The sequence below is a fragment of the Mytilus edulis genome, chromosome 14 (genome assembly GCF_963676685.1).
Source record: "Mytilus edulis chromosome 14, xbMytEdul2.2, whole genome shotgun sequence".
Classification (NCBI taxonomy): Eukaryota; Metazoa; Mollusca; class Bivalvia; order Mytilida; family Mytilidae; genus Mytilus; species Mytilus edulis.
The window spans coordinates 59,362,826-59,388,124 of NC_092357.1; the positions used below are offsets into that span (position 1 = coordinate 59,362,826).

Below are 25,299 nucleotides of genomic sequence, written 5' to 3' on the forward strand. Positions count from 1 at the left end.
TGTGACAAACCAATCAACGTCTTTTACAAGGTGTGAAGTGAACATGCATGAGAAATTTTCATCACACGTGACAAACCAATCAACGTCTTTAACTAGGTGTGACATACCCTCACCCCCTTCCCCAAACCGCCGTTCCCGTTTGGTTTTTTTTACTTTGTCTGGTGTTATTAGTAGTTAGTTTTTTTGTTGGGTTTCATATACTTTAATTTGTCTTAGACTTTATCAGTAATGCATTTGTGATATAATTGATAAATCAACCATCTCTAAGTCTGTATCGCTACATGAGTTAATATAATCTGTGGTACTTAAAAGCTTTGAATAAAATTAAACTATAAAATTAAGATGCACACGTAAAAGGGATTTTGAAGAGTTATATTCATTAACTCATGTCTTATGATAACTTCTTTCAGATGCTTACATGAAAGAAGTTTGTTAAGTATTAGTATAAATATGTTTGATTATTTTTTGTTACATTATTGTTTACTTATTGGCATTTTTTTTTGCTTTAACCTTCGAATGACAAAAAACTTACAAAAAGGTCGTAATATCCTCCAAAATGATATGTGATACGTAGGCATTTTAAGTTATGGTTTTTAATAAAGCAATGAATCAAATATAGTTCTATAAAAACAAAAATATAAGATGATAATTAAAAGGATTTAAAAAACAGAGTATAAAAGACACAATGCGCCGAATAAAGACCCCCGCTCCGCTGAAAAACAAGAAAAGGAGACACACAAATTAGAAAAGATAATGTTGTAGAGATAGAAAAAAAAGAATAGAAAAATATGGACAAAATGTATAAAGAATAGATAAAAATTACCCCCCAAAAAGTGGGAATAAAAAAATGATAGGGCCATTATTCAGACCTTCATATAACTAAAATTACTTTGTTATTACATTTATATATTTACTACCACTGGTTCGATACCACTCCTGGTGGAGTATTAATTGTCCGAGGGTATCATCAGCCTTGTAGTCAGCACTTTTTTGTGTTGACGTGAATTATCATTGATATGGTCATGTTTATATAATAACTGTTTATAAAACGTTGATATTTGAAATACTAAGGTTTTTCTACATCATGAATCATTTACTTTAGCATTATTTGGCAACATTTTGGTCCTCAATTCTCTTCAACTCCGTACTTTATTTGGAATTCTGGACATTTTGTTACTCTTTTTTTTATTCGAGCTTTACTTTTGAGTCTTTTTAAGACGAAACGCGCGTCTGGCGCTAATATAAAATTTCGATCCTGGTAAATGTATCTATTATGAGTTTTATTTCATACCTTTTGGAGAACATGCTGGATTCTCATTTACAAATCCACAATAAGGTGTATTCTTTGGCGGTCCTTTATTACCTGGCCAGTGGATAGACGCATTGCTTAGGATTAGTTGTCGTGAAAAACTAAAATAATCACCAACGACCTAGAGTAAACATACATGGAAACTTCATTTGATTTTCAAATAGCATTATTAAGGTGGTACCTAACACTACAGGGAGATAACTCTGTAAAGTCAGCTAAACGTTTTGTAAAATTACGTTGTGTTGTAAAACGAATATTAAGCTTCTCAATGATCAAAATAAGTGTGTGTCAAACTGCTATATAACCAGTGTAATTTTTCTGATAAAACTGTTAAATTGGTTCAAATTTTTTGAAATTTTTATATTTTTGTAAAAGGGTCAAAGTAAACACTTTGTCAAAATTTTAAGACAATTAAACGAGCCAAATTAATTTTAGTTAAAGTGTTGGGTACCGCCTTAAAAAGTAAAATCACAAAAATATTAAACTCCGCAAAAATTCAAAAAGGAAAGTCCCTAATCAAGTAAGTGGCAAAATCAAAAGCTCAAACACATCAAATGAAGGTCTACCAACTGTCATACTCCTAACTTGGTATATGCATGTTCTTTTATGTAGAAAATGGTGAATTAAACCTGGTTTTACAGCTAGCTTAATCTCGCACTTGTATAACATTTCGTTATTCGAAATACAAAACCGGAATTATGGTGTTTCTGATAAAGGTAACAGCAGTATTATTCTGTTCAATACTCATAAATCCAATCAGTAAAATCAAATCTGGGTCAAAACCAAAAGCGAGGAAAACACATCAACTGAAAGAGTAAAATAACAAATAAACATGTTGTGATGTTATGCTATTGTTTCAGAAAAAGGGAGAAGGTTTGGATCCATTAAAACGTTTAATCCCGCTGCAAATGTTTGCACCTGTCCTAAGTCAGAAATCTGATGTACAGTAGTTGTCGTTTGTTTATGTAATATATACGTGTTTCTCGTTTCTCGTTTTGTTTATATAAATTAGACCGTTGGTTTTCCCATTTGAATGGTTTTACACTAGTAATTTTGGGGGTTTTATAGCTTGTTGTTCGGTGTGAGCCAAGGCTCCGTGTTGAAGGCCGTACTTTAACCTATAATGGTTTACTTTTTAAATTGTTATTTGTATGGAGAGTTGTCTCATTGGCACTCACACCACATCTTCCTATATCTATGAAAACTAAACTGCTACAAAAATGAACGCAAACATACATTTAAATGTTTGATAACAGCTGTCATATTCCTGGCTTGGAGCATGACATTTTAGGAAAAATGGTGGGTTTAACCTAGTTTTATTGCTAGAAAAACCTCCCGATATTTGACAATGTTAAAACTACCGCTTAAATGACAAAATTATGCAACAGGAATACATTACAAATAAAACGAAGAAAACTCATGACAGAGAAATGCATACAAAAATAAGATATAATAGAACACTACAACATTGCAATCAAAGAATAAAAACGGACACCATTGCTTATGAATTTACGACATCGGACATTACCCCAGTACACCACAATATAATTATGAACTGAACGTCATCTTAAATATCCGACAATACAATTTGAAATCGATTTCATGATTAGTTTTCATTGAAATGGAATCATAATTGGCATTCATAGTACCTACCGTATTACACTATTTACCGGGTTTGTAATAACTCGAGCAACACGAAAGGTGCCACGTGTGGAGCAGGATCTGGTTACCCTTACGGAGAACCTGAGATCACCCCCAGTTTTTGGTGGGGTTTGTTTTGCTACGTCTTTAGTTTCTATGTTGTGTTTTGTGTACTATTTATTTGTCTGTTTGTCTTTTTTTGTTAGCCCTAGCGTTGTCACTTTATTTCGATCTATGAATTTGACTGTTCCTCTGGTATCTTTAGTCCCTTTTTTACACTATTTGTTTTCCATAAGAATAGAAACATAATTGGCATTCATTTTTTAGGCCAAGAAAAATGTACTGGTCAAAAGTATTAATCCAAGTATTTAAACTGACTAAAATTACTAAGGAAAAGTAAATATGTGTGAATACTTTTTAATAAGTTACCTTAAACTCTCCAGTAATTGGGTTAACATCGTGAAGCGAGTACTCCGGCTCCAGTGCTCCAATGCTGTCAAAAACAAGGTTGCCCTGTATTCCTGGAAGTAAATGTTTTTATATGAAAGTATTATTAAATATAAAAAAGATAATCATAAATTAGCTAGATAAATTAAACTGGATTTTAGTGCATTTTGCTTTTGAATTACGTTTTATTTTGCATTTTTCATATTGAAATACTTTAACCACAAAATGTTTTCATCAGCGTTTATTTCACATAACAATGTTATATTTTGCATTTTTTAGAATCAAGTTTAAACGAGTTAATACAATTTTCTGGTGTACGTCATCGTTTAGCTTACAGGTTACAAGAACTTTTTGAAATTTATCTAAACACCCAAATGCAAAACATTTACACTGACCTTTAAAAGTCTTTCCTTTTATTTTCGATTTCATATAAACACCATCGCTATAGTTACCGCCCTCTTCTATGGTTTCATTCAGAATTTGGCCATACATAAGAAATAAGTCGTAATAATCTATTACATCAGGTCCTGGCTATAAATGAGAAAAGAATTACAGCCGATTTCATTGAGTATGTAGCTATGGGTTATATCTTTGGTTAGCTTGCTTGCTAACTGAACCGTGAAGTCATACTGTTGTTAGGTTAGGTAAGCTACCCTCCTTTAAGAGTAGACTAATTCGATAGATAACCAATCTAACTTTCTGTAGGACTAGGCTACTTCGAAAGGAGGGTAGTATACCCTACCTAACAATAACTTAACGGTTCAGCTAGCAAGCAAGCCAACCAAAGACATTACCTTTAGCAACATACTTATTGACATCGACTGTAAATAACAAAAAAGTATGTGCAAATTGTTTTAAATAAAAATTTGCAGTAATTTTAATTTTGATAACATTTATTAACTTCCAAAAAGTCAAAATGTCATCGTTATTTATCACACGCTTACAATTCGAACCGGAACTACCTGCTATTTCGGAGTATCCAAGGTCTTCTACATATTTGTTTAGGGTTTGTTTACTAAATTTACCACCCGAACAAACTGGTTCTCGGCTGACTACAACATATAACTTGTGTTTTGAGCAACATAAAACAGTTCTTTTATTCATTAATTTAAAAACAATTGCATGCTCAATTATTTCTACTGAAAATAAGGTAGACCATTTTTTTTTACATAGTGCCATTTAAAAACTATTTTTGGAGCAAATATCTTAGTATTTAAACTCATAATGCGATGACAAACGGACACCACCCCTGATCACAAAATAGTAAAGAAAAGAGGGAACATAATAAGCAAAAGGAATACAGTGAAACCTGACTGAACCGAATCCTGTATAAACAGAAAACCAGTATAAACCAACATATCAAATTGTATGCGTTGTGAACCTGATAAAACCGAATATCGACTAAAACCGAACAAAATCCTGGTCTCGAAGAGGTTCGGTTTAAACAGGTTTCACTGTACTTTCATGTTACCAACTTTCAACTCTAAGTATATAATTTTCTACCAATTTGGAAGAAAAAAAATAAAGCGTGTTTTGGTTTTCTATACACAAAAAATCTTCAAAAAAAGGTTATTGTTTTCCGAGATTAGACCGATTGTAGCTTGGTTTGTCTTTTTGTTGCTCCTTCTTGATAAAGTACCAGAATTTTATACCATATAGTAGGTAATCTGTCCAAAAATAATATATTTTGGTCAAAAGTTGGAATTATGAAAACAGTCTTTTTATTTTCCTTGTCATAAAAGCTAAAATTTTCCTTACTACTGGGTCGTAGGTATAGTTAAAATCCTTTCTGGCGCGATCTATTAAGTCTTGCTCAAACTGTAAAAATTCTGATCCAACTTGATTTCTAAACTTCACCATCATCACTGTTTGCCATGCCTTTTTTGCTATCTAAAATTTGACTGTTATTAAAGAAGAGTAATGATGCTTCGATAAGTATAGGCAAAAAAATAGCATATTTTAATGTACATTTGGATGAATAATGCATTTTCTTATGGTTGTGGCCTGTTATCAATTTTTTACATGAGTAGATATTTCTCGTATCACACTGCAAATAGTGACAATCTTCTTTTGTCAAATTTTATTTATTTAGTTGACCTTGAGCACTTTTTCAAAATGAAACGTTTCTGCACTTCATAAAAATGTACTTCGGTCAATACTTTTACAATCCAATAAGTTTACAAAAAGAAGAATTCAAGTCCTAAATAAAATTTGACAAAAAGAAGATTGTCAATAAGTAATTTCTTAGTCTTAAAATATCTGACATTTTAATTCCACGATTCGTCCGATTCGGTTGTACTACTCTCTTGCTTTGGTCATATACTCCAATGAAGGTGAAAAGCTGACAGTAATAATGGACTGTATCATTACTCTTAGATAAGTACATATTGTCTTTTTTGTAAGATATATGAGTACCCAATCACGTCCGCTCTGTACTTTTTAGACGTATTTTTAAGAATCCAAATGATGAGTTTAAATTTTTTCAAAAGATTTTTATAGTCTGTTCTCATGTTGTACTGTTATGTGGGCTTTGCTACTAGTTGAATGCCGTACGATGACCCTTAGTTGTATTTTTTTGTCATTTGGTCTCTTTTGGAGAGTTGTTGCATTCGCAGTCATACCACATCTTCTTTTTTTTATTCTGTTCTGTTTGGTGTGTACCTTCGTTTATATTCTGAGCAAGCACTCTATTTATCGGATGAGCAATTTTAAAATGTAAACGTATTACTAGATTTAATTCACTTGACTGGGCGGGGTTTAAAAAGTTCGCTCTTGTAAGACCAGTCCATCTATAGACAGGAGTATTGGGATAAACTCATCAGTGAAGTGTCCAGCTATTCGTCCCATTTCATTTATTCAGTTCTTTTCTATATGCGTTTGGTGACACTGACAGGTGATTAAAATTCAATATCAATTATAACGGCAATCATCCTTATCACACACATCTTCAAATAGGCTGTCCTTATGCAAATTAAAACACAAGCTCCGCCCGATCAGTTGAAATAACATTGGTAAAACCTTATCAAATGCATCATCTCTGTACCAGTTGTAATTTTCGTACCCCAAAACAAAAATAACGTCACGTCATTGGTTGAATTCTCATTGTTTATGACATTTTTAACCAATCAGTACGTTTTGGTAAACTTGAGAATGGAAATGGGTAATTCGTCAAAGAGACAACAACCCGACCATAGAACAGACAACAGACAACAGCAGAAAGTCACCAACAGGTCTTCAATGCAGTGAGAAATTCCCGCACCCGGAGGCGTCCTTCAGCTGGCCCCTGAACAAATATATATACTTGATCAGTGATAATGAACGCCATTTTAAACTCCAAATTCTACACAATAAACTAAAATTAAAAATAATACAAGACTAACAAAGGCCAGAGGCTCCTGACTTGGGACAGGCGAAAAAATGCGGCGGGGTTAAACATGTTTATGAGATCTCAACCCTCCCCCTATGCCTCTAGCCAATGTAGAAAAGTAAACGTGGTGTACACTTTTGAAAATATTACCCAGGATGCATTAGATTCTGAAACGGCGAATTTTTAAATGTATAATTAATTTATTTTTTGGTGTTTTAACGCCACTTTTAAGCACCACATTTAGGCTATTTCGTGGAGGCCAGGGTTTTTTTTTTTGGTGGAAGAAACCCGAGTGCCCGGAGAAAACCACCGACTTTCGATAGGAAATCTGACAATCATAGTCAAATAAGATGGGAGTTCAAAATGTATAAATACCTGGTCAAATTCATCACCTCTGTGCCAGTTATAGTTTCCGAAGAAATCTCCGTTGTACCTTGTACACATTATAAACACATAGTCGCCATTCGTCATTCCAAGATTGTATGCTTCAATCATCAGCTCCCGAAAGGTATCCATGTGGCAGCAAACAGCAAATACTTAATTAATAAATAAAATAATTCCAAGATTATATTTATAAATGGGGATTGTTTAAATTTTAGATATTGAACATCAATGTATTTACTGTGGAACAGGATATGCTTACCCTTCCGGAACATTTCAGCATGTTGAGATCATCCCCACTTTTTAGTTGGGTTCGTGTGGCTTAGTCTTCAGTTTTCTATGTTGTGTCTTGTGTACTTTTATTTGACTTTTTTTCCTTTACAGCCATGGTGTGGTCAGTTTATTTTCAATGTATAAGTTTGACTATCCCTCTGGTATCTTTCGTCCCTCTTTTGTTTATACTATAAAGAGGTGTGGTATGATTGTAAATGAGACAACTATTCTATTTTACGATATCATGTGTATGGAAGATAGAAAATTGTAATAGTATTATTTCATTGTATTCTCAACTTTTCTAAAAATCGATGTGATAAATAGCGAGAAGAGAAGCGAAAGATACAAGAGGCTTTTTTCAAACTCATGAGTCGAAATTATACTGACAACGCCATGGCTAAAAATAAGAAAGACAAACAGAAAAACAGAAAAACAGTAGTACACTAAACGCAACATAAAAACTAAAGTCTGAGCAACTCTAATCCAAACAAAAGCTTTTCAATGTGTCATTTGATATTTTATAGAGTGTCTTTCTATGTTGTGATGTTACACGTCTATTGCTTCAGGGAAAGGTGAAGGTTGGCGACTAGTAAAACGTTAACACCTGTTGCATTTGTTTGCATCTGTTTTTATATCAGGAATTTGATGTTCAGTAGTAGTCGTTTTTTATATGTGTTTCTTGTTTCTCGTTTTTCGTTTTTTATATAGATTAAACCTTTGGTTGGCCTTCATAGCTTGATGTTCGGTGTGAGCCAAGGCTCCGTGTTCTTTGATGGCAGAACTATAATGGTTTACTTTTATAAATTGTGACTTGGATTTAGAGAGGCTCTCCCCTTCTTCGTATATCTATTTTCCTGTTTTCTACATTCTAAATTTTTAGTTTAATATTGAATTTAGTTTTATTACCTCTAGATACTTCACTAGCTTTCTGAAGTTTTTCTTTAAATTGGAGTATTCCAGTTGATATCGATCTCATCTTAATTACCGTAACCTGGTAACCATTGGTTGCTAAGACTAATTCTAGGCCTTCCTGCCATCTTGGACAGTATATGGCATTCTGGTCATAAATTACGGCAATATCTGTCCACGAAAAATGGGTAAAAAATTCGACATAAAACAGTGAAAATTTGTTTACAGAAACAGAAGTTCGTACTAAAGTTGGAAAATCTTCCTGAACATCAAACATAGCGTCCGTTCCTACGGTTACTAACATCAAAATATTCCAAGATGCGGCCATTCTTCCGACTGGTTCAATAGTTGATGAACATCCTGGAAAAAAAACAACAAATAAATAATAGTTATGAAAGGTACCAGGATTATAATTTAGTACGCCAGACGTGCGTTTCGTCATCATAAGATTCATCAGTGACGCTCATATCAAAATATTTATAAAGCCAAACAAGTACAAAGTTGAAGAGCATTGAGGATCCAAAATTCCAAAATAACAAAGTAAGACGTCAACTAATTTGTTTCTACTCTTCTTAGATAAACTAGAGGATTCTTAAAATACAGAAAACATTATGGTAACCTCAAATCATTTGGGCAGATATGAGCCTTTTGAAATAGCATTCCTACTTTTTTCTGCCAATCGCTGTTCATTTAATTTGTGCAGAATTTGTCGATCAAGAAAACTCTTAAATATTCTGGTGCAGGAAAATTTTTGCTGTTTATTTTTTGTTATTACTACCACTAGTGTGATACTTCTGCTGGTGGACTGTTAGAGTGTTTCACAAGCCCAGTAACCGTCTTGTCGGTCCTGGTATGCGATATTGGTTTTGTGTTATAGCCGATTGCATTAAGGTTGTAGGTGAAGGTAATATCTTTGGTTAGTGTGCTTGTTAGCTGAACGGTGAAGTCATTTATATAGGTAAGTTATTTAAAGTAGCATAGTCCTACAGACAGATAGAATGGGTATCTGTCGGACTAGTCTACTCTTAAAGGAAAATAGTTTACCTTCCCTAATAATGACTTCACGGTTCAAATAGAAAGCAACTTAACCAAAGAAATTACCTCAATATATATAAACTCACTAAATGCAATCGGCTGTAATATGTTTAAAAAGTTTGAAGCTACAAAATATTCGAAAATTAGCTTGAAATAAGGAATATATATCCCTCATGTAAAGCTTTGATTCCTTGTCCGACTCTGAATATATGTATATATATTTTTAAATAAGTTCGTTCTTTTAGTTTGAACTTTTAAAATGTTGGTCTTGACCATCGCTGTTGAAACAGTTGTTGACGAGAAGCTCATCCTGTCCTGTAATGGGTACCGTTAATGTTAATATAACATATTGTATACTTTCAAATGCACATTTTGAACAGTGTATTAGTAAAGGTTGTGTAGATTGAACCGCAGATTCACACACATTTATTGTTTTCCTTATCGTTATTTGGAAAATTACCAAATCATGGAGATAAAGAAGTAACGTAATTTAAAAAAAGGAAACGCCCATGTGACTTTACAAAAGAGGCCAAACGCTAGCTACGGAACAAATGTGTTTACATCCACCCAAAGAACAGAAATGTGTGACAACAATTTCACATGATTTGTACCTGAAAGTACTGTCATGTCAGTACGAAAACTAGTCATTAAAAAACAAACATTTTCATTGTTTTGATAACATTAATGATACAGCCCTTGGATGGTGTAAACTTCCCAAAAAAAAAAACGTGTATGGTGTAATGATGTATGGCATATGGTACAATGGTGTAAGGTGTATGGTTCTATGGTGTATAGTGTAAGGGGAATGGTGTTATGGTGTATGAGGAATGGTGTGATTGTGTAAAGTGCGATCGGGAATGGTGTGAATGAATGGTGTACAACAGTTCATTCGTTGAAAACAAAGTTCTTTTTATTTCAATTTTTCGAATTTTAAAAATAACAATAATAATTATTTTAATATTTGAAATTTAATTGCATAATGGGTAATTTCTGATCGTGTAGATAGAATGGTGTATGGTGCAAACGTGTAACATTTATGATGTAATGGTACAAGATGTGTGGTGTAAACCTGTATGGTGTATGGTGTAACGGTGTATGGTGTTAGTGGGAAGTTTAGACCATCCAAGGACTGTACCAATTTTTTCTGCAGCAGATGCGCTTATCGACAATTAATGTCTTTTCGGTGTTGCTCGATGGAAAAATTTAAAGCTTATTTAAAAACATAAAAGGGCAGTAGTTCTGTCCTAACCGCTGATTCCTCAATAAAAGTAATTTTACTTTCAGGTGTATGTTTTCAAGGGAATACATTAATCCATTCTTATATTAAAAATGACCTTAATAATCTTTTCTTTGATATTAAATCTTCAGTTTAATGAATAGATTATACATATGGTGATATAAATACAACATTAATCCGGTTCTTAAAACAGCTTGTTTATCATACGTTTGAACCATAGATGTTTTCAAATTAAAAATAATTGACTGAGTTTAAAGACTGGAAGATGCTTTGTCATAAACCGGAGGTGATTTTAACCCATTAAGAAATAATACAATTCAATAGGATTTTGAACTGATATAAGATATCCTGTTATGTATCTTGAAAACAAATCTCGGGCGAAATACCTAAACCTAATTTTTGTAATTTAGAAAAAGTCTTTGATACATTAGAACCGTTTATGATCAACTGTTGGAAAACATATTTATGTAATTGATATATTATATTCAAATTTAGATTACAATACCAAGTTTAGGAGAAATACATCTTATATATCAATGAACGTGAGACAACACATGCTCGCGGTCATCGATGTGGAAAGGTTTTGATGGGGATTACAGAATTGGGAAGAAAGAGTGCAGATAAAGGAATAAATGTAAAGAATAGAGAAAAAGGAGAAAACAGGTAAAAAAAGAGTAGATAATAATAAAGTGCTGACATATAAAAAATATGAAAAATATAGAAAGTAAGGCAAAACAAAGCATTGAAATATATGGTCTGATAAGTTAGAAAATACAGATCTTCTGCTTGAAACATAAAATAACTAAAAGATCAATAATACCAGATCAACAAAATAGATACTTTGTCATAGGGTCTATTCTCGTCTACAATATTGGAGAGTGTCCTTTGCTGGATATGCACATATAAAACCAAGGTGTGCGACCAAGACTCTTTCGAGCCCCTTGTTTTACTGGGTAGGAAGTGGAATTCGTAAATAACCAGGTCGTTCTAAACCCTTGTCGACAGACATGCCTTGCAATTCGTCGTTTCAGAAACTAATGCATTCTGGGTGATATTTTCAAAAGCGTACACCAATACGTTTTGATTAGTTAGGAACGTTCTAAAGCCAAAGCTAATGACGTGACGTTATTTTCATTTTGGTGTACAAACAATGAGATTACCCATAGTTCTTTAGATTCTGAAAAGGCGAATTTGTTATGCATGAAATATTTGTCACTTGACAAAAACAAAGCAACCACTTATCAATTGATGAGGATTAAGGATAAATGTTGTTTTTGTAAATATTTTTTTTTCTCGAGAAAAACCATTTCGATTGATATTTTTCAGTGTCTTTCTATGTTGTAAATTCATACTACTGTTTTAGGTTGAGGAAAGTTTGGTGCCTGTTAAAACGATTAAACACGCTACATGTGCTTGCACCTGTTCCAAGTCAGGAATCTGTTTTTCAGTGATTGGCGTTGTTGTTGTGGTTTATAACATTTTCTAGTTTCTTGTTTTTTTATATTGATTAGACCGTTGGTTTTCCTGTTTGAATTGTTTTACACATGTCATTTTGGGACCATTTATAGCTTGTTCGGTGCAGACAAACTTTCCAGGCTCTGTGTTGAAAGCCATACTTTACCCTTTAAAAGTTTACTTTTTACAGATTTCCCCTTGGATAGAGAGTTGAATCATTTGCACTCTTACCACATTCTCTTATTTTCTATCTTTTCCTTTCATTTCACAAATTTGATTGCTCTAAACATTTACTACAGAAATAGTTGTTAAATATTTGTATATCAATGCAAGTTCCTGATATTAGGCTGATAATAGGCTGGTTATACTCTCGGGGACTTATCAGTTCACAGACAGAATTATCGATCCAAAAGTTCTCGATTTTAATTTACCACATATCCAACTAAGTCGGACATCACGTGACTTTTGTGACGTAAAATTTTGTATTATATTGCCCCATATAAAATGCATAGGTGCTTCAATAAAGTTTAATTTTCCCATTAACCCCACCCGTTTTCTAACTTTTGCAAATCAATCCTTGATATTCAAACATATTTCTATCAGACATTGTTGATCCTAACAGTTTAATTTTTTATTAAATTCGGTCAAATGAGAATCGTAAAAACATTACTTTTTCTCGTCATTTCTCCGTTGACTCAATGCTAAATTACCGATACCTATGTCTACTTGTACAACAAATAAAGAAATTCCTATAATAAAAATTAAACTTTGCAAATCGATTAAGAATATTCAAACATATATCTGGCGAAAAATACTATTTGAAACAGTTTAATTTCTGGGCAATTTCGGTCAAAAATTGATTTAAAAAAGTGAATATTTCGGGATTTTTCAAAATGGCGGATGATGTATATGGAAATGTTGCATCATATCAAGGATTTGTATAGTACGACCTTCCTTGATTTAATTTAATTTTTTATGTAGAATCTCTAATGTTTCTGTAATTTTCTTTGGTGATATTTTAATATGATTGATTTCAAAATTTCTTGATAAAAAAATATTATTTTAAGAGTGACATGGGAACATTTTATTTTGACCGCCTGATATCCAAGATATATACTGTTACCAGAAAATAGTAAACAATAAAATTTTCTCTGCTTTTTTTAAAGGCGTTTTTCCTGTTTTCTGTATAATTTATCTTCTTTTAGAAATATATTCATACTTTCCTTTTTGGAACCAAAAGAAATATACGTCCCAAGACAGAAAAAAACCCAAACAATTATAATAGATAAATATTCTATTCAGGTGAACTCTGACTTGGGCTGTAATGTTACATAACAATATATTGTCAGGTAGACGTGCAAACCAAAAGCAACCAGGTGACATTAAACATCCTGTGTATACATGCATGTATTACCAGAGTTGAATTTTGTGATATACAAAAGTTTTCATACAAATATATCTTTTCTTTCCCGTGTCAAATCAGAAGAAGAATGTACTATCATAATAAACTTTAAGAAAATATGAACAATATAAAACAATTTCTTTAAAAGAAAATATTTCTGCTTTAAAAGATAATCAAATTAATATTTATGTTTCTATAATTATATATTTTAAAGAAATATTTTGATTCAAATTCTAATTTAAATGGATTTGTTTTATTTCTTAGAAAATTAAACAAGATTTCATTGAATATGATTTTATTAATTTTTTTATTAATCTAATATTTTAAGGAAAATCCAGGCATTCAATAAATTGATATAAAGTTAAACTTGTGTAAAAAAAAATGTTATTGTATACATTTCAACATAGACATATACTAGTATACAATTGCCTCTGATTTCAACAACATTGTATACACGACAATATTTATCGACAGAGTTATCGGTCCTGAATATGACTGATATAGTTGAGTATGAGATGCCTATTTAAATGTGATATATAAAAAGAAGATGTGGTATGATTGCCAATGAGACAATGTCCACAGGAGACGATAATGACACAGAAATTAACAACTATAGGTCACCGTACGGCCTTCAAAAATGAACAAAGCCCATACCGCATAGTCAGCTGTAAAAGGTCCCAAAATGACAATGTAAAACAATTCAAACGAGAATACTAACGGCCTTATTTATATTAAAAAAATGAACGAAAAACAAATATGTAACACATAAACAAACGGCAACCACTGAATTACAGGCTCCTGACTTAGGACAGGCACATACATACATAATGTGACGGGGTTAAACATGTTAGCGGAATCCCAACCCTCCCCTTAACCTATACTTTTCAACATTTGTCAACAAATCAGTTATTTTCGAGTTATAAAAAGATACAAATAATCATAATTTAAGCATAGTTTTAGTACTCCTGATCCCGACAAATCGAAAAAACTAGAAAAGGAACCAAAGAAACATCATGTCTGGCAGCAACGTATATATTTTTGCATGTTTGCATTGTCGTTGATCCAATCGATATACGCTTTCTTTCACTGCAACACATTTTCAAATGTTCCTGCAAAATTTAGAATTTCTCAGCAGCTGTTGTAATCTAAATGACTGTTATTTTACGTCTATGTAAAAGCTTTGTAAAATACTACTGAGTAACGTTTAGTTCAATTAAGATCAGTTCAGATCACATTGTTAACATTTATGTTTTATAGATTTGTTAACACTACATGAAGTTACATTGATAGATTATAAGACACGTTATTATTTGTAATTGTGAAACAAATATTCTAGGATTATTATTGACTAATTTCGAAATAACCGTCATTAATTTAAGACCACGGGTGGCATTCAAAGTTAATAATTAAACTCATTTAAAAAACCAGGCTTAAAAATAATAAAATCAGAATAATGTCATGTTCTATTATATGTAATGATTGTAACACTTGCTTTGTATAGAGAGGGAAACAGTTTTGGATATCAATGATTTGTTTCCCTTATATTATAAACAATTCTTAAATTGTGTTCACCAACCAAGATTGTTGAATCAAAATTGAATATTGTATGTATGTATTACGGACAACAAGAACTAGTCAAATCGTACAATGAGATCGACTTTTCAACAAAACAATAAAGTTGTGTCATAGGTATTCTAGATGCAGAGTAATATGCAATCCAATTACAATATTAATATTCCACTATTTTTCTACCAGCGAATTTCTTCAAATGATAATGATCAGGGAATACACAGTTAGGTTTAAATTTTTAGTTCCTATGATGAAAGATAATTTGTTTGCATCAAATCCATTATAAACTGTGAACACAATTCTTCAAATCTATGTTTTTTTTTAATTGAGAAAAAAATTTAAGTTGTTTGCAGTAACATCGAAAGAGTTACATCCGGAATACATAATTGCACATGGACACCAGTTCAATGACTATTTGGCTGATAATATAAAACACATGTTGTAAATAAAAGTCAAATAAAAACTTATTACATCCCTTTAACACAATGAAAATGTTCATTTTTCTAAATTCCTTGCTAGTCATTTAAGTCGTTGGATATTTCCTTTTAAAAAACGAAACATTACAAAGAACTACAAATTGTTATTTTTGCAATCCGATTTAATTTTACAAAATTTACCTTCGCTCATTAAAACTGTGGGTTGCAACTCATCAAAACCTCATCCAACTAATGAATTTAATTATCAAAGAAATCAAAGAAAATATATTGTTTATACGCATGTATCATGTGCTGACTGTCGTTTGGAGTAGGAAGAACTTCACTCAAGCTAGAGAACAATAACAAACGTAAGCCAAACTGGTTATGCATAAATACCGCAAAATTGCAATCACATAAATCATATCTTGAAAACTGCAGAAAACCGTTTCAGCTGAAAGAGCGAAATGCATTTGATTTTCCGAAACAAAGAGTTAACGAGTTTATTTAAAAGCAGCCATATCTTCGCTCATAATAATAATAATAATAATATCTTTATTTAAAGAGAGTGACTCATTTGGATTAAACCAATTTTCAATAAGGCTCTCTACATGCATACAATGTTAACAATATGAATAAAAAATAATTAATCTACTGTTACACACATGTAAACAATAGACGTATATAAAGTAATATAACAACAACAACAAAAACAACTATGGTATACATTGTGGCTTAACTTATAAATTCAACACTTTTAAAAATAAAATGACTTGTAAGAGTTTTTGAATGCAGATATACTTTTTGATTTTTTAATTTCACTGGACAGTGAATTCCACACTTTTGGACCACTAAAAGAAAAACTTGATTTGTATAATTCTGTATTTGATTTAGGGACAATAAAATTATCCGATGATGAAAGTCGAGTATTGTACGATTGTTTACTACTTGTAGGCACAATAAGATTGGATAAATATTTTGGTGCCAGTTGGTGTTTTGATTTATACATTAATAATGATTTGTGGTAAAATATTCTCTTAGTAACAGGAATGATTCCAGATTTCTTAAATAGTTCAATAGATGGTTTTCGAATATCGTGTTCGTTTAAAATAATTCTAGCTGCCCTTTTTTGCAATTTTAGTAGACTGTCAACTAAAAACTTGTTACAGTTTCCCCATACTGAACAACAGTAATCCAAATGTGGAAGAATATACGCATTGTAAAATAGAATTCGTGCATTGTGATTCAAGTATTTCTTGATTCTTTTTAATAAAGCTAATGAAGAATTAACTTTTTTGATTATATGATTAATTTGATAAGGAACTCTCGTTGGCAAGTCGTTGAAGGACATATGAAGGAAGTGTTTCGAAGATTTGAAAACCGTTATGTAACAATTGTACAATTTTCTAACTCAGGAATCCAGCCTTGATTTCTGTCGCTGATATCTTTGACTTTAGGAGAAACCTTGCTCGTAGGGACTACTGTAAACCAACTTATTTTTCCGAGCGATTTATATTCGCGACTTTCGCGAGTAGAAAAATAATGCGAATATAAATCGTCGCGAATATGAAAAACTTGGATCTTTTCTTACTAAACTATATCAAGTTAATTAGAAATCGTAAAATTAGATAGCCGCGAAACGGATTAGAAAGAGTAAAACGCGAAATAAAGTATCCGCGTAAATATGTTGGTTTACAGTATCCAAAAAGTTTGAATTTGTTAAACTTGTGTCATATATTAACCCTCACTGTGCAAAAAAGTTCTATCAAATAGCTAAAGAATTAAAAAAAAAAATGCACAGCTTTAGCTCCGTTCGTCGATATCACCATAAGACAATTTGTCGTAGAGACTTTTTCAAGGTTTCGATGAAATTTGAACAAGGCAGCGTATTCGGGGAAGTATCAGATATTTGACCTTTTATTGTGCAAACTAATAGGAGGACTTATTCTGATAATAAACTAGAAGTAGTTTAGATGATTCTTTTTCAGATTTTAATCAGTTGATAAGTGAAAATGTACAAAAAAGCTGAGTAAATGTACAAACATTTACTCAGCTGAGTAAACAGGATAAATAAAGCGCCACATTGTAGCTCTGTTCAATTATTTGACCGACGCTTATGATCACCCCTAGTTTTTGGTGGGGTTCGTGTTGTTTATTCTTTAGTTTTCTATGTTGTTTCATGTGTACTATTGTTTGTCTGTTTGTCTTTTTCATTTTTAGCCATGACGTTGTCAGTTTATTTTCGATTTATGAGTTTGACTGTCCCTTTGGTATTTTTCGTCCCTCTTTTATGCTTGTAATTAGCTCTGAGGTAAGTAACATATCATCATTGGATGAAACTTCCCAAAATGTTGAAAGATTGCGAATAACATATTGATTATCTGCTACTTTCCTCTTGTCCGAGATATGCCAACTCCTTTTACGAATTACTAGTACTAAACGCCAATAAACTATTTCTATTTATCTTATTCATCATTGAATTGTATAACTATACGTAGAAAATGGTGAATTGTAAACAATTTTCAAAGCTGAATTATTCTCCGTCTTCAGCGATTGTTTTGATTTCTAAATTTACCAAATCCCTTAATGCCTTTTAAAATTTGCAACAATCAACAAATTATTAAGTCAAATCATCTGTAACATCGGTATGTGTTCTAGTGAAAACTTACAAATAAGATATCAAAAACGAATTAAGTTTCATTATTGACAATTTCTAATAACATAGATTTAATATTGCAGCAAAGAATACAAACACATATCAGTTTATTTCTAAAAAGAGACAATATTGTAAATAATGTAATCAAAACATTCTTAATTCAAAGGACACATATTTAATAACATATATTTGATAATGCAACATTTAATAGATATTTAAGGAATACAAACACGTATCAATATATTCAATGACACCACATTGTAAATAATGTCATCAAAACATTCTTAATCCAAAGGACACAATTGAATTCAGTTAATGATCACTGATGTACGAAGCCTTAATAGAATCCCATTTCTCCGGCCAACAAGGTGATTTTAAACACTCGATTATAAAGAAACAATTCCCTGACGTATAATATTGAGATGACCTTCACTAGGTACACTTCAGGACAGAAAGTATGAAAGTATAATTTATACTAGTGAACCGCCGTTAAAGGAACATTATTTACCACTGATGAGTCTTTTGTAGACGAAACCCACTTTATTTCTTGGAAAATGCTTTTACAGTTAAGGAATGACTGTAATATTTTTTCTGTCTATGAAGAAATAACATAAAAAAATGGTGTACACTGAATAACACGCGTAGCGGGTTATTTAACAGTGTGCTCCACATTTTTTATGTTTTATCGAATAGACAGAAAACATATTACAGTCATTTCTTATAATTTAATTCTAAATTCCAATTTAAACCGTAGAAAACCATGAAAAAACGTTGATGACGTCACGGTCACAGAACTATGTCTATGGGCTCATAACAAAATAACGTCAGTCAATCAGAAGACGCGTTACATCCAAAATTAAATTATTCAGGAATATTACAGGTATTATACATGTTATACTTGTTTTGTTGATTTAGTCAGTATCTATTGTCTTCCCCTTTTTGGATTTGCCTGCGAGGTCGGTATTTTTGTCATACATTTTTTGTAGTGTGGTGGTTATTTAGTATTGAACAAGTAGAACCCAAATTATTATAGTATTGTAGCATTGCTTTTTATTTCATTTAACGTTTTAAGTTCAAAGAGAGACGAAAGATACCAAAAAAAACATTCAAACATGTCTTGCCAGGTTCGTGTTGCTCGCTTTTAGTATTCAATGTTGTGTTTCGTTGCTTGTCTCTTGAGGTTTTCCCTTTTTTTGCCATGTCATTGCCAGTTTTATTTCGACTTACAAGTTTGCATATCCCTTTTGGTATCGTTCACATCTCAATCGGCAATCCTCGGATGACTCCGCTACTCTCCGTCTAACGGAATCGGCCGAGTTGTGACGATTGTTTCCCATCTGTTTTGAAATTCACATCAAAACCATTGAGGCAGATGTTATCTACAGTCAGCCTCTGTGTATGATGGTGTATGCTTTTGTTGTAGTTCAGTGTTGTTCCGTTGTATTCCTCTCATATATATGAAAAGAAGGTTTTGGTATTATTGCCAATGAGACAACTCTCCACAAGAGACCAAAATGACACAGAAATTAACAACTATAGGTCACTGTACGGCCTTCAACAATGAGAAAATCCTATACCGCATAGTCAGCTATAAAAGGCCCCGAAATGACAATAGTTCAGTGTTGTTCCGTTGTATTCCTCTCATATATATGAAAAGAAGGTTTTGGTATTATTGCCAATGAGACAACTCTCCACAAGAGACCAAAATGACACAGAAATTAACAACTATAGGTCACTGTACGGCCTTCAACAATGAGAAAATCCTATACCGCATAATCAGCTATAAAAGGCCCCGAAATGACAATAGTTCAGTGTTGTTCCGTTGTATTCCTCTCATATATATGAAAAGAAGGTTTTGGTATTATTGCCAATGAGACAACTCTCCACAAGAGACCAAAATGACACAGAAATTAACAACTATAGGTCACTGTACGGCCTTCAACAATGAGAAAATCCTATACCGCATAGTCAGCTATAAAAGGCCCCGAAATGACAATGTAAAACAATTCAAATGATAAAACTAATGACCTAATTTTTGTACAAAAATGAACGAAAAACAAATATGTAACACATAAACAAACGACAACCACTAAATAACAGGCTCCTGAGATAGGCAGATACATACAGAATGTGGTGGTGTTAAACATGTTAGCGGGATCCCAACCCTCTCCTAAACCTGGGATAGTGGTGTAACATAAGAACGAACTATAAAAACCAGTTGAAAAAGGCTTTACATAGTGGACGTGGCCGTGTAGTTTATTTCCCTCGGTTTTAGTGTGTTCCCCGGTTTTGTTTTTGTGTAATCGAATTATGACTGTTTAAATAGCGGTATACTACAGTTGCTTTATCTAAAACAGTACACATATTCACTGGGGTAAAGCTGATGACCGTAACTGCATTCACGGTCATCCCAAGATGTCGGATGAAAAATTAGGTCAGTTTCTGTATTGTCTGTTAAAGTGTTTCCATATCATTTTCTTTACAAATCATACATTGAAACGATGTAAATTTATAAAAGAATCATTCGAAAATCACTAATTACTTCTGAGAAATGTGCACGAAACGGGAAATTCGATTTGAAAAAATCGTTAAGATGACCGTAAATCATAATCAAAATATTTTCAAGATGACCGTAACATAAAACAAGGATGACCGTGATTGGTAAAAAGATGACCGTAACTTGTAAAGGATGACCGTAATTTGTAAAGACTGACTGTAATTTATATAGGACGACCGTAACTTTTATAGGATGACCATCAATTCTAAGAAATATTCGTATTGTATTCAAAGCTTTTTTTGTTGAGTTTGTCGGTCTCAATAAGGGCTCGGTTAGCGGATATAAATATGTTTCATAAATTTCTTTTTTTAAACTATAATATAATTGGCCATATTTAGGATTTATTTTAAAAATACCATATGCATAAGTTTTCAATGTATCTATTACATAGTAATGCAAAACAATATCGGGCCTTTAATAGCTGACTATGCGGTATGGGCTTTGCTCATTGTTGAAGGCCTTACGGTTACCTATAGTTGTTAATGTTTGTGTCATTTTGGTCCTTTCTGGATAGTTGTCTCATTGGCAATAATACCACATCTTCTTTTTTTATATATAGTATCTATAAGTTGGATGTAGAAAATGCATAACCTCTGATTTTTTTTTATCACGGACGGAGAACATATCATTTTTTTAGTTCAGAAATTTTCGTGTCTGCCCTTTCATTATGTGAATCAAGAAAAAATTCCCCAAAACAGGTAACGATTGTATCGAAAAGAGAAAAATCGAGTGCACCTTTTTATGTTAGGGCATGTTTGGGGTGTATATTTTGTCTTTAAAACGTACAAAGCAAGAGTATTTTATATAGCATCTCGCTTCAGATTCTATCATTATTATATATCAAAGCTACAGGTTGACTTTATAACGTAAAAAAAATGACAGTACGAAAAGATGAAATATATGGGTCAAGTGAGATACCTATCTAAAGAATTTTCAAAAATTCCATATGACATCCGAACAGACAATATTTTTAAGTTGAATCAATGCAGACAAGATCATTAACTAATGCTCATTAGCTAGTAGATACATCTGTCTTTTAAAATATAACTGACATATAACGATCGATCTTAATGGTGGTATGTGGATAAATTTATCAGTTTTCAAGAGCAAAATTGACAGAGCGTCATCCCTACAATGGCTTCCATTTCTACGATTGTGAGCATGAACTGGCGTAATGGGGAGATAATTTTGAAGAAGTAGAATCCTGACTGTATGAATAACATTTCTGTATATATACAAATTGACAACGTTCCGCCTTGTGATACGTTTTTCGTACAATACTATTTTAAGGATCTACTTTGCTGGAGCTCAATCTAATTAAAAACCGATCTCTCATCGCTCCTGTTTCTGATATGTCGCGTGGGAGATCTAACGAAACCCGCTTTGAGGTCATATGTGAGTGACCTCGTAGGTGTGTCTTTTTCGACCAATGAAATTAAGTCTTCCACGATCTTGAAAGTTTAACGTAAGGTAAAGGGATGTAACTCATTTTATTTACGACGAAATCGTCAGTCAAAATAATTCATAAACTTTTTTGATTGGCTTATTAATAGGTCGTCATCTCATTTGCATATCATTATAAATTCATTATTTTTAGTTCACTCACATGTGACCTCAAAGCCGGTTTCGTTAGATCTCCCACGCGACATATCAGAAACAGGAGCGATGAGAGATCGGTTTTAAATTAGATTGGCTGGAGCTCACCTTCACTAGTTTATTCGAATGATATTTTCAAAATATTTCTGTTATTTTATTTGCACGACAAAATGAAAGACGATATAATATCAATGGGTGTACATGCAATTTTTTGGCATTTTTAAAAATGTGTATTTATTATATGTCATTAAAAGGAATCGCAGAAACAAACAAAAATCTTTTGTCGAGCAGTTGAAGGCTGTGCACCGCATTTTTTTCATTATGCTTGTAAGGTGTCATTTTATCGCGCTTTTGTAGCATGTTTTCCCTTCCTGTTCATTTGCATGTCTTTTGGCAAATTAATTTTAAAAATTAAACCCTCTACTGTAAAGAAGATACATATGGTAATCTTTGCATTTGAAGCACGTCTTATTTTCTTCTACCTATAGGATAAAACTCTCATATTAATATGTGTATACCAACACGATTAATCATTTGATACAAAAAGATAGTTATATAAATACGGGTCATCCTTTAAAAGTTACGGTCATCATTTACAAATTACGGTCATCTTAAAAGCAGTTACGGTCAGCCTTGTTATGAATCGCTGATTCTGTTACGGTCATCTCGATTGTGATTTACGGTCATCTTGGCGATTTTTTCAAATCGAATTTCCCGTTTCATGCACATTTCTCAGAAGTAATTAGTGATTTCCGAGTGATTCTTTTATAAATTTACATCGTTTCAATGTATGATTTGTAAAGAAAATGATATAGAAACACTTTAACAGACAATACAGAAACTGACCTAATTTTTCATCCGACATCTTGGGATGACCGTGAATGCAGTTACGGTCATCAGCTTTACCCCAGTGATATTACAGTGCATTTAGTTGTACCATATTTATAATTATATGTTAATTAATAACAACTGTTTTATATGCGATATGTATCAGAAGCTATATATATTTACGTCATCGATACTCTAGAAGTTTATACTTATGTATATATGTTCCTGCATGCAGTAAATATCTAACGTGTTGGAATTGGCAGGATATTGCTTTTAGTGCCTTTGTTATAATCTTCTGCTAAAATAGTCTTCATAATAAGTATTTATATCGTCCTATAAACTAATGAAAAAACAGCCAGAAAAATTCAAAGCGGAAAGTCCGTAATCAAATGCGAACATCAAAAGTTCAAACACTAAAGAAAATGGATAACAACTATCTCAACATCCAATTTCATTATCAACAAAACCACTTTGCAAAACTAATCAAAGTAATTTGAGGGCGTCACCTGGTGTGATAACTTGTCTGACTTCCTTCCATGCTTTATAATAACAATTCAAGCTAGTCAGTCTTAACCGAGGTTAAACATCAATATGACTGCCCAAAAAGTCATAACACTTATAAATCCAGAAAAGCGCTTCGGACGCATAGAAATTATTAAACGTGTTGTTTTCAATTATCTATAACCCTTATAACGGTATTTGTATCATAATTCATGTGTGGAATATAAGTGTTTTGTTTTCTTTGTTATATTGTTTTACGGGGATGTAGAGTTGTATTGTTGTTCGTTTCTAAAAAAAAATTAATGTTTTTTTTTTTGTAGGTTTCTCTTTTTCACCTCTATATTATTCCACTGATTACGATATATGGGAATGTCGTTAAGGAAGTTCGCTTGTCATGTTTAGGGATTTTTGTCAGATTTTCGGAATCCTCTGGTTTTATCCATTTGAATGCCTTTAAAAAATTGTCCATTGACCCCCTTTTTTCTTTTTATAAATCTTTTACATATATAATGATAAGCCATTTGTTATATAAGTCTAATAAAACTTTATTATTTTTAAAAAAATTTGAGAACTTAAACTGGTAAATAATAAAGCTATGAAAAGTCAAGAGAGAATATTTTCCCGCCAAAACTTCAATGACTAATATCTCGAAAATAAGCTCATTGACCTATATAGTTTTTTGCACTTTTGATTCCTTTAGTAATCCCTTATCAATATAAACTAGTGTTTTGAAAAGTTAATTATTTTGAAAATGAGAAGCGAACTCCCTTAAGGATGTACTCATCTGAGGTTTAGGGATTTTGTTCAAATGTTCGAACTCCTTGTTTTTTTTCCTATGATACAGGGTAAAATATTTGGCCCCATAACACCTATTGTTCTTTTCATATAAGACTTCAATAGCTCATACAAGGTCATTTACCCAAATTTCAGCAGGTTCTTTATTTCCTTTCTTTCGATTTGAAAGCCAAAGCAAATATATGTCAATATGGTTATTTTGATCTGAGTGTCCCTGATGTACACGAAACGCGCGTCAGGCGTATCAAATCAAAAGCCTGGAATGCTTAAAGTTGCAGAAAAACTAATAGCATAATTCAAACAATAATGTTTTTATCAAAATAATAATACCAGTTGAAGGTCAAAATTAGAAAAGTCTATATATGTATTCACAAATCATTGTAATCATTGTATGAAATTTAAAACCCGCAAGGGTCCATAATTGGATTTATAAAGTATTCTTAATTCGTATTCTTATTGTATCCAAAAGAACAAGATGTGGCATGAGTTCAAATGAGACAACTCTCCATCCAAGTAACAATTTATAAAAGTAAACCATTATTATCAACACTAATAGGCTAATAATCAACCAGTTATGCACACAATACAATAAATCAGACAAAAAATATATAGTTTTAGATACAACAAGCAATGTTATTGAAGAACAAATTTGCCCAGTAAAATTCGTTAATTAAGCAAAAATTTAGTAGCATTACATCAAATTTTGAAATAGGACACGGTGAACAATTCATAAACGAATATTTGTTATTATGCATGTACTTGACAAATATATTGAGTCTGTTTACAAATTGTCAATACAATACACTTTACATTACTGTCGTTTCCATTGATGAGGTAGGTGCCTTGGTCAGCGTAGTCCTGAACAGAACTTGATGCGAATGTCATATAAGTGAGAGGCTTATCTAGCTTTAAAACCAGGTTTAATTCA

General features: G+C 32.2%; 1 protein-coding gene across 1 annotated transcript in view; it reads right to left on the bottom strand.

Annotated features, from left to right (window-relative positions):
- LOC139504340 (atrial natriuretic peptide receptor 1-like) overlaps positions 1-25,299 on the bottom strand; it is a 43,391-nt gene that overhangs the window by 11,119 nt on the left and 6,973 nt on the right. Inside the window, exons 2-6 of the mRNA XM_071294412.1 lie at positions 8,325-8,687; positions 7,140-7,300; positions 3,793-3,928; positions 3,380-3,471; positions 1,292-1,430 (exon numbers count right to left, since the gene is read on the bottom strand). Of these exons, the coding sequence (XP_071150513.1) occupies positions 1,292-1,430; positions 3,380-3,471; positions 3,793-3,928; positions 7,140-7,300; positions 8,325-8,687 (891 nt within the window). The remainder of the gene's footprint in view (positions 1-1,291; positions 1,431-3,379; positions 3,472-3,792; positions 3,929-7,139; positions 7,301-8,324; positions 8,688-25,299) is intronic.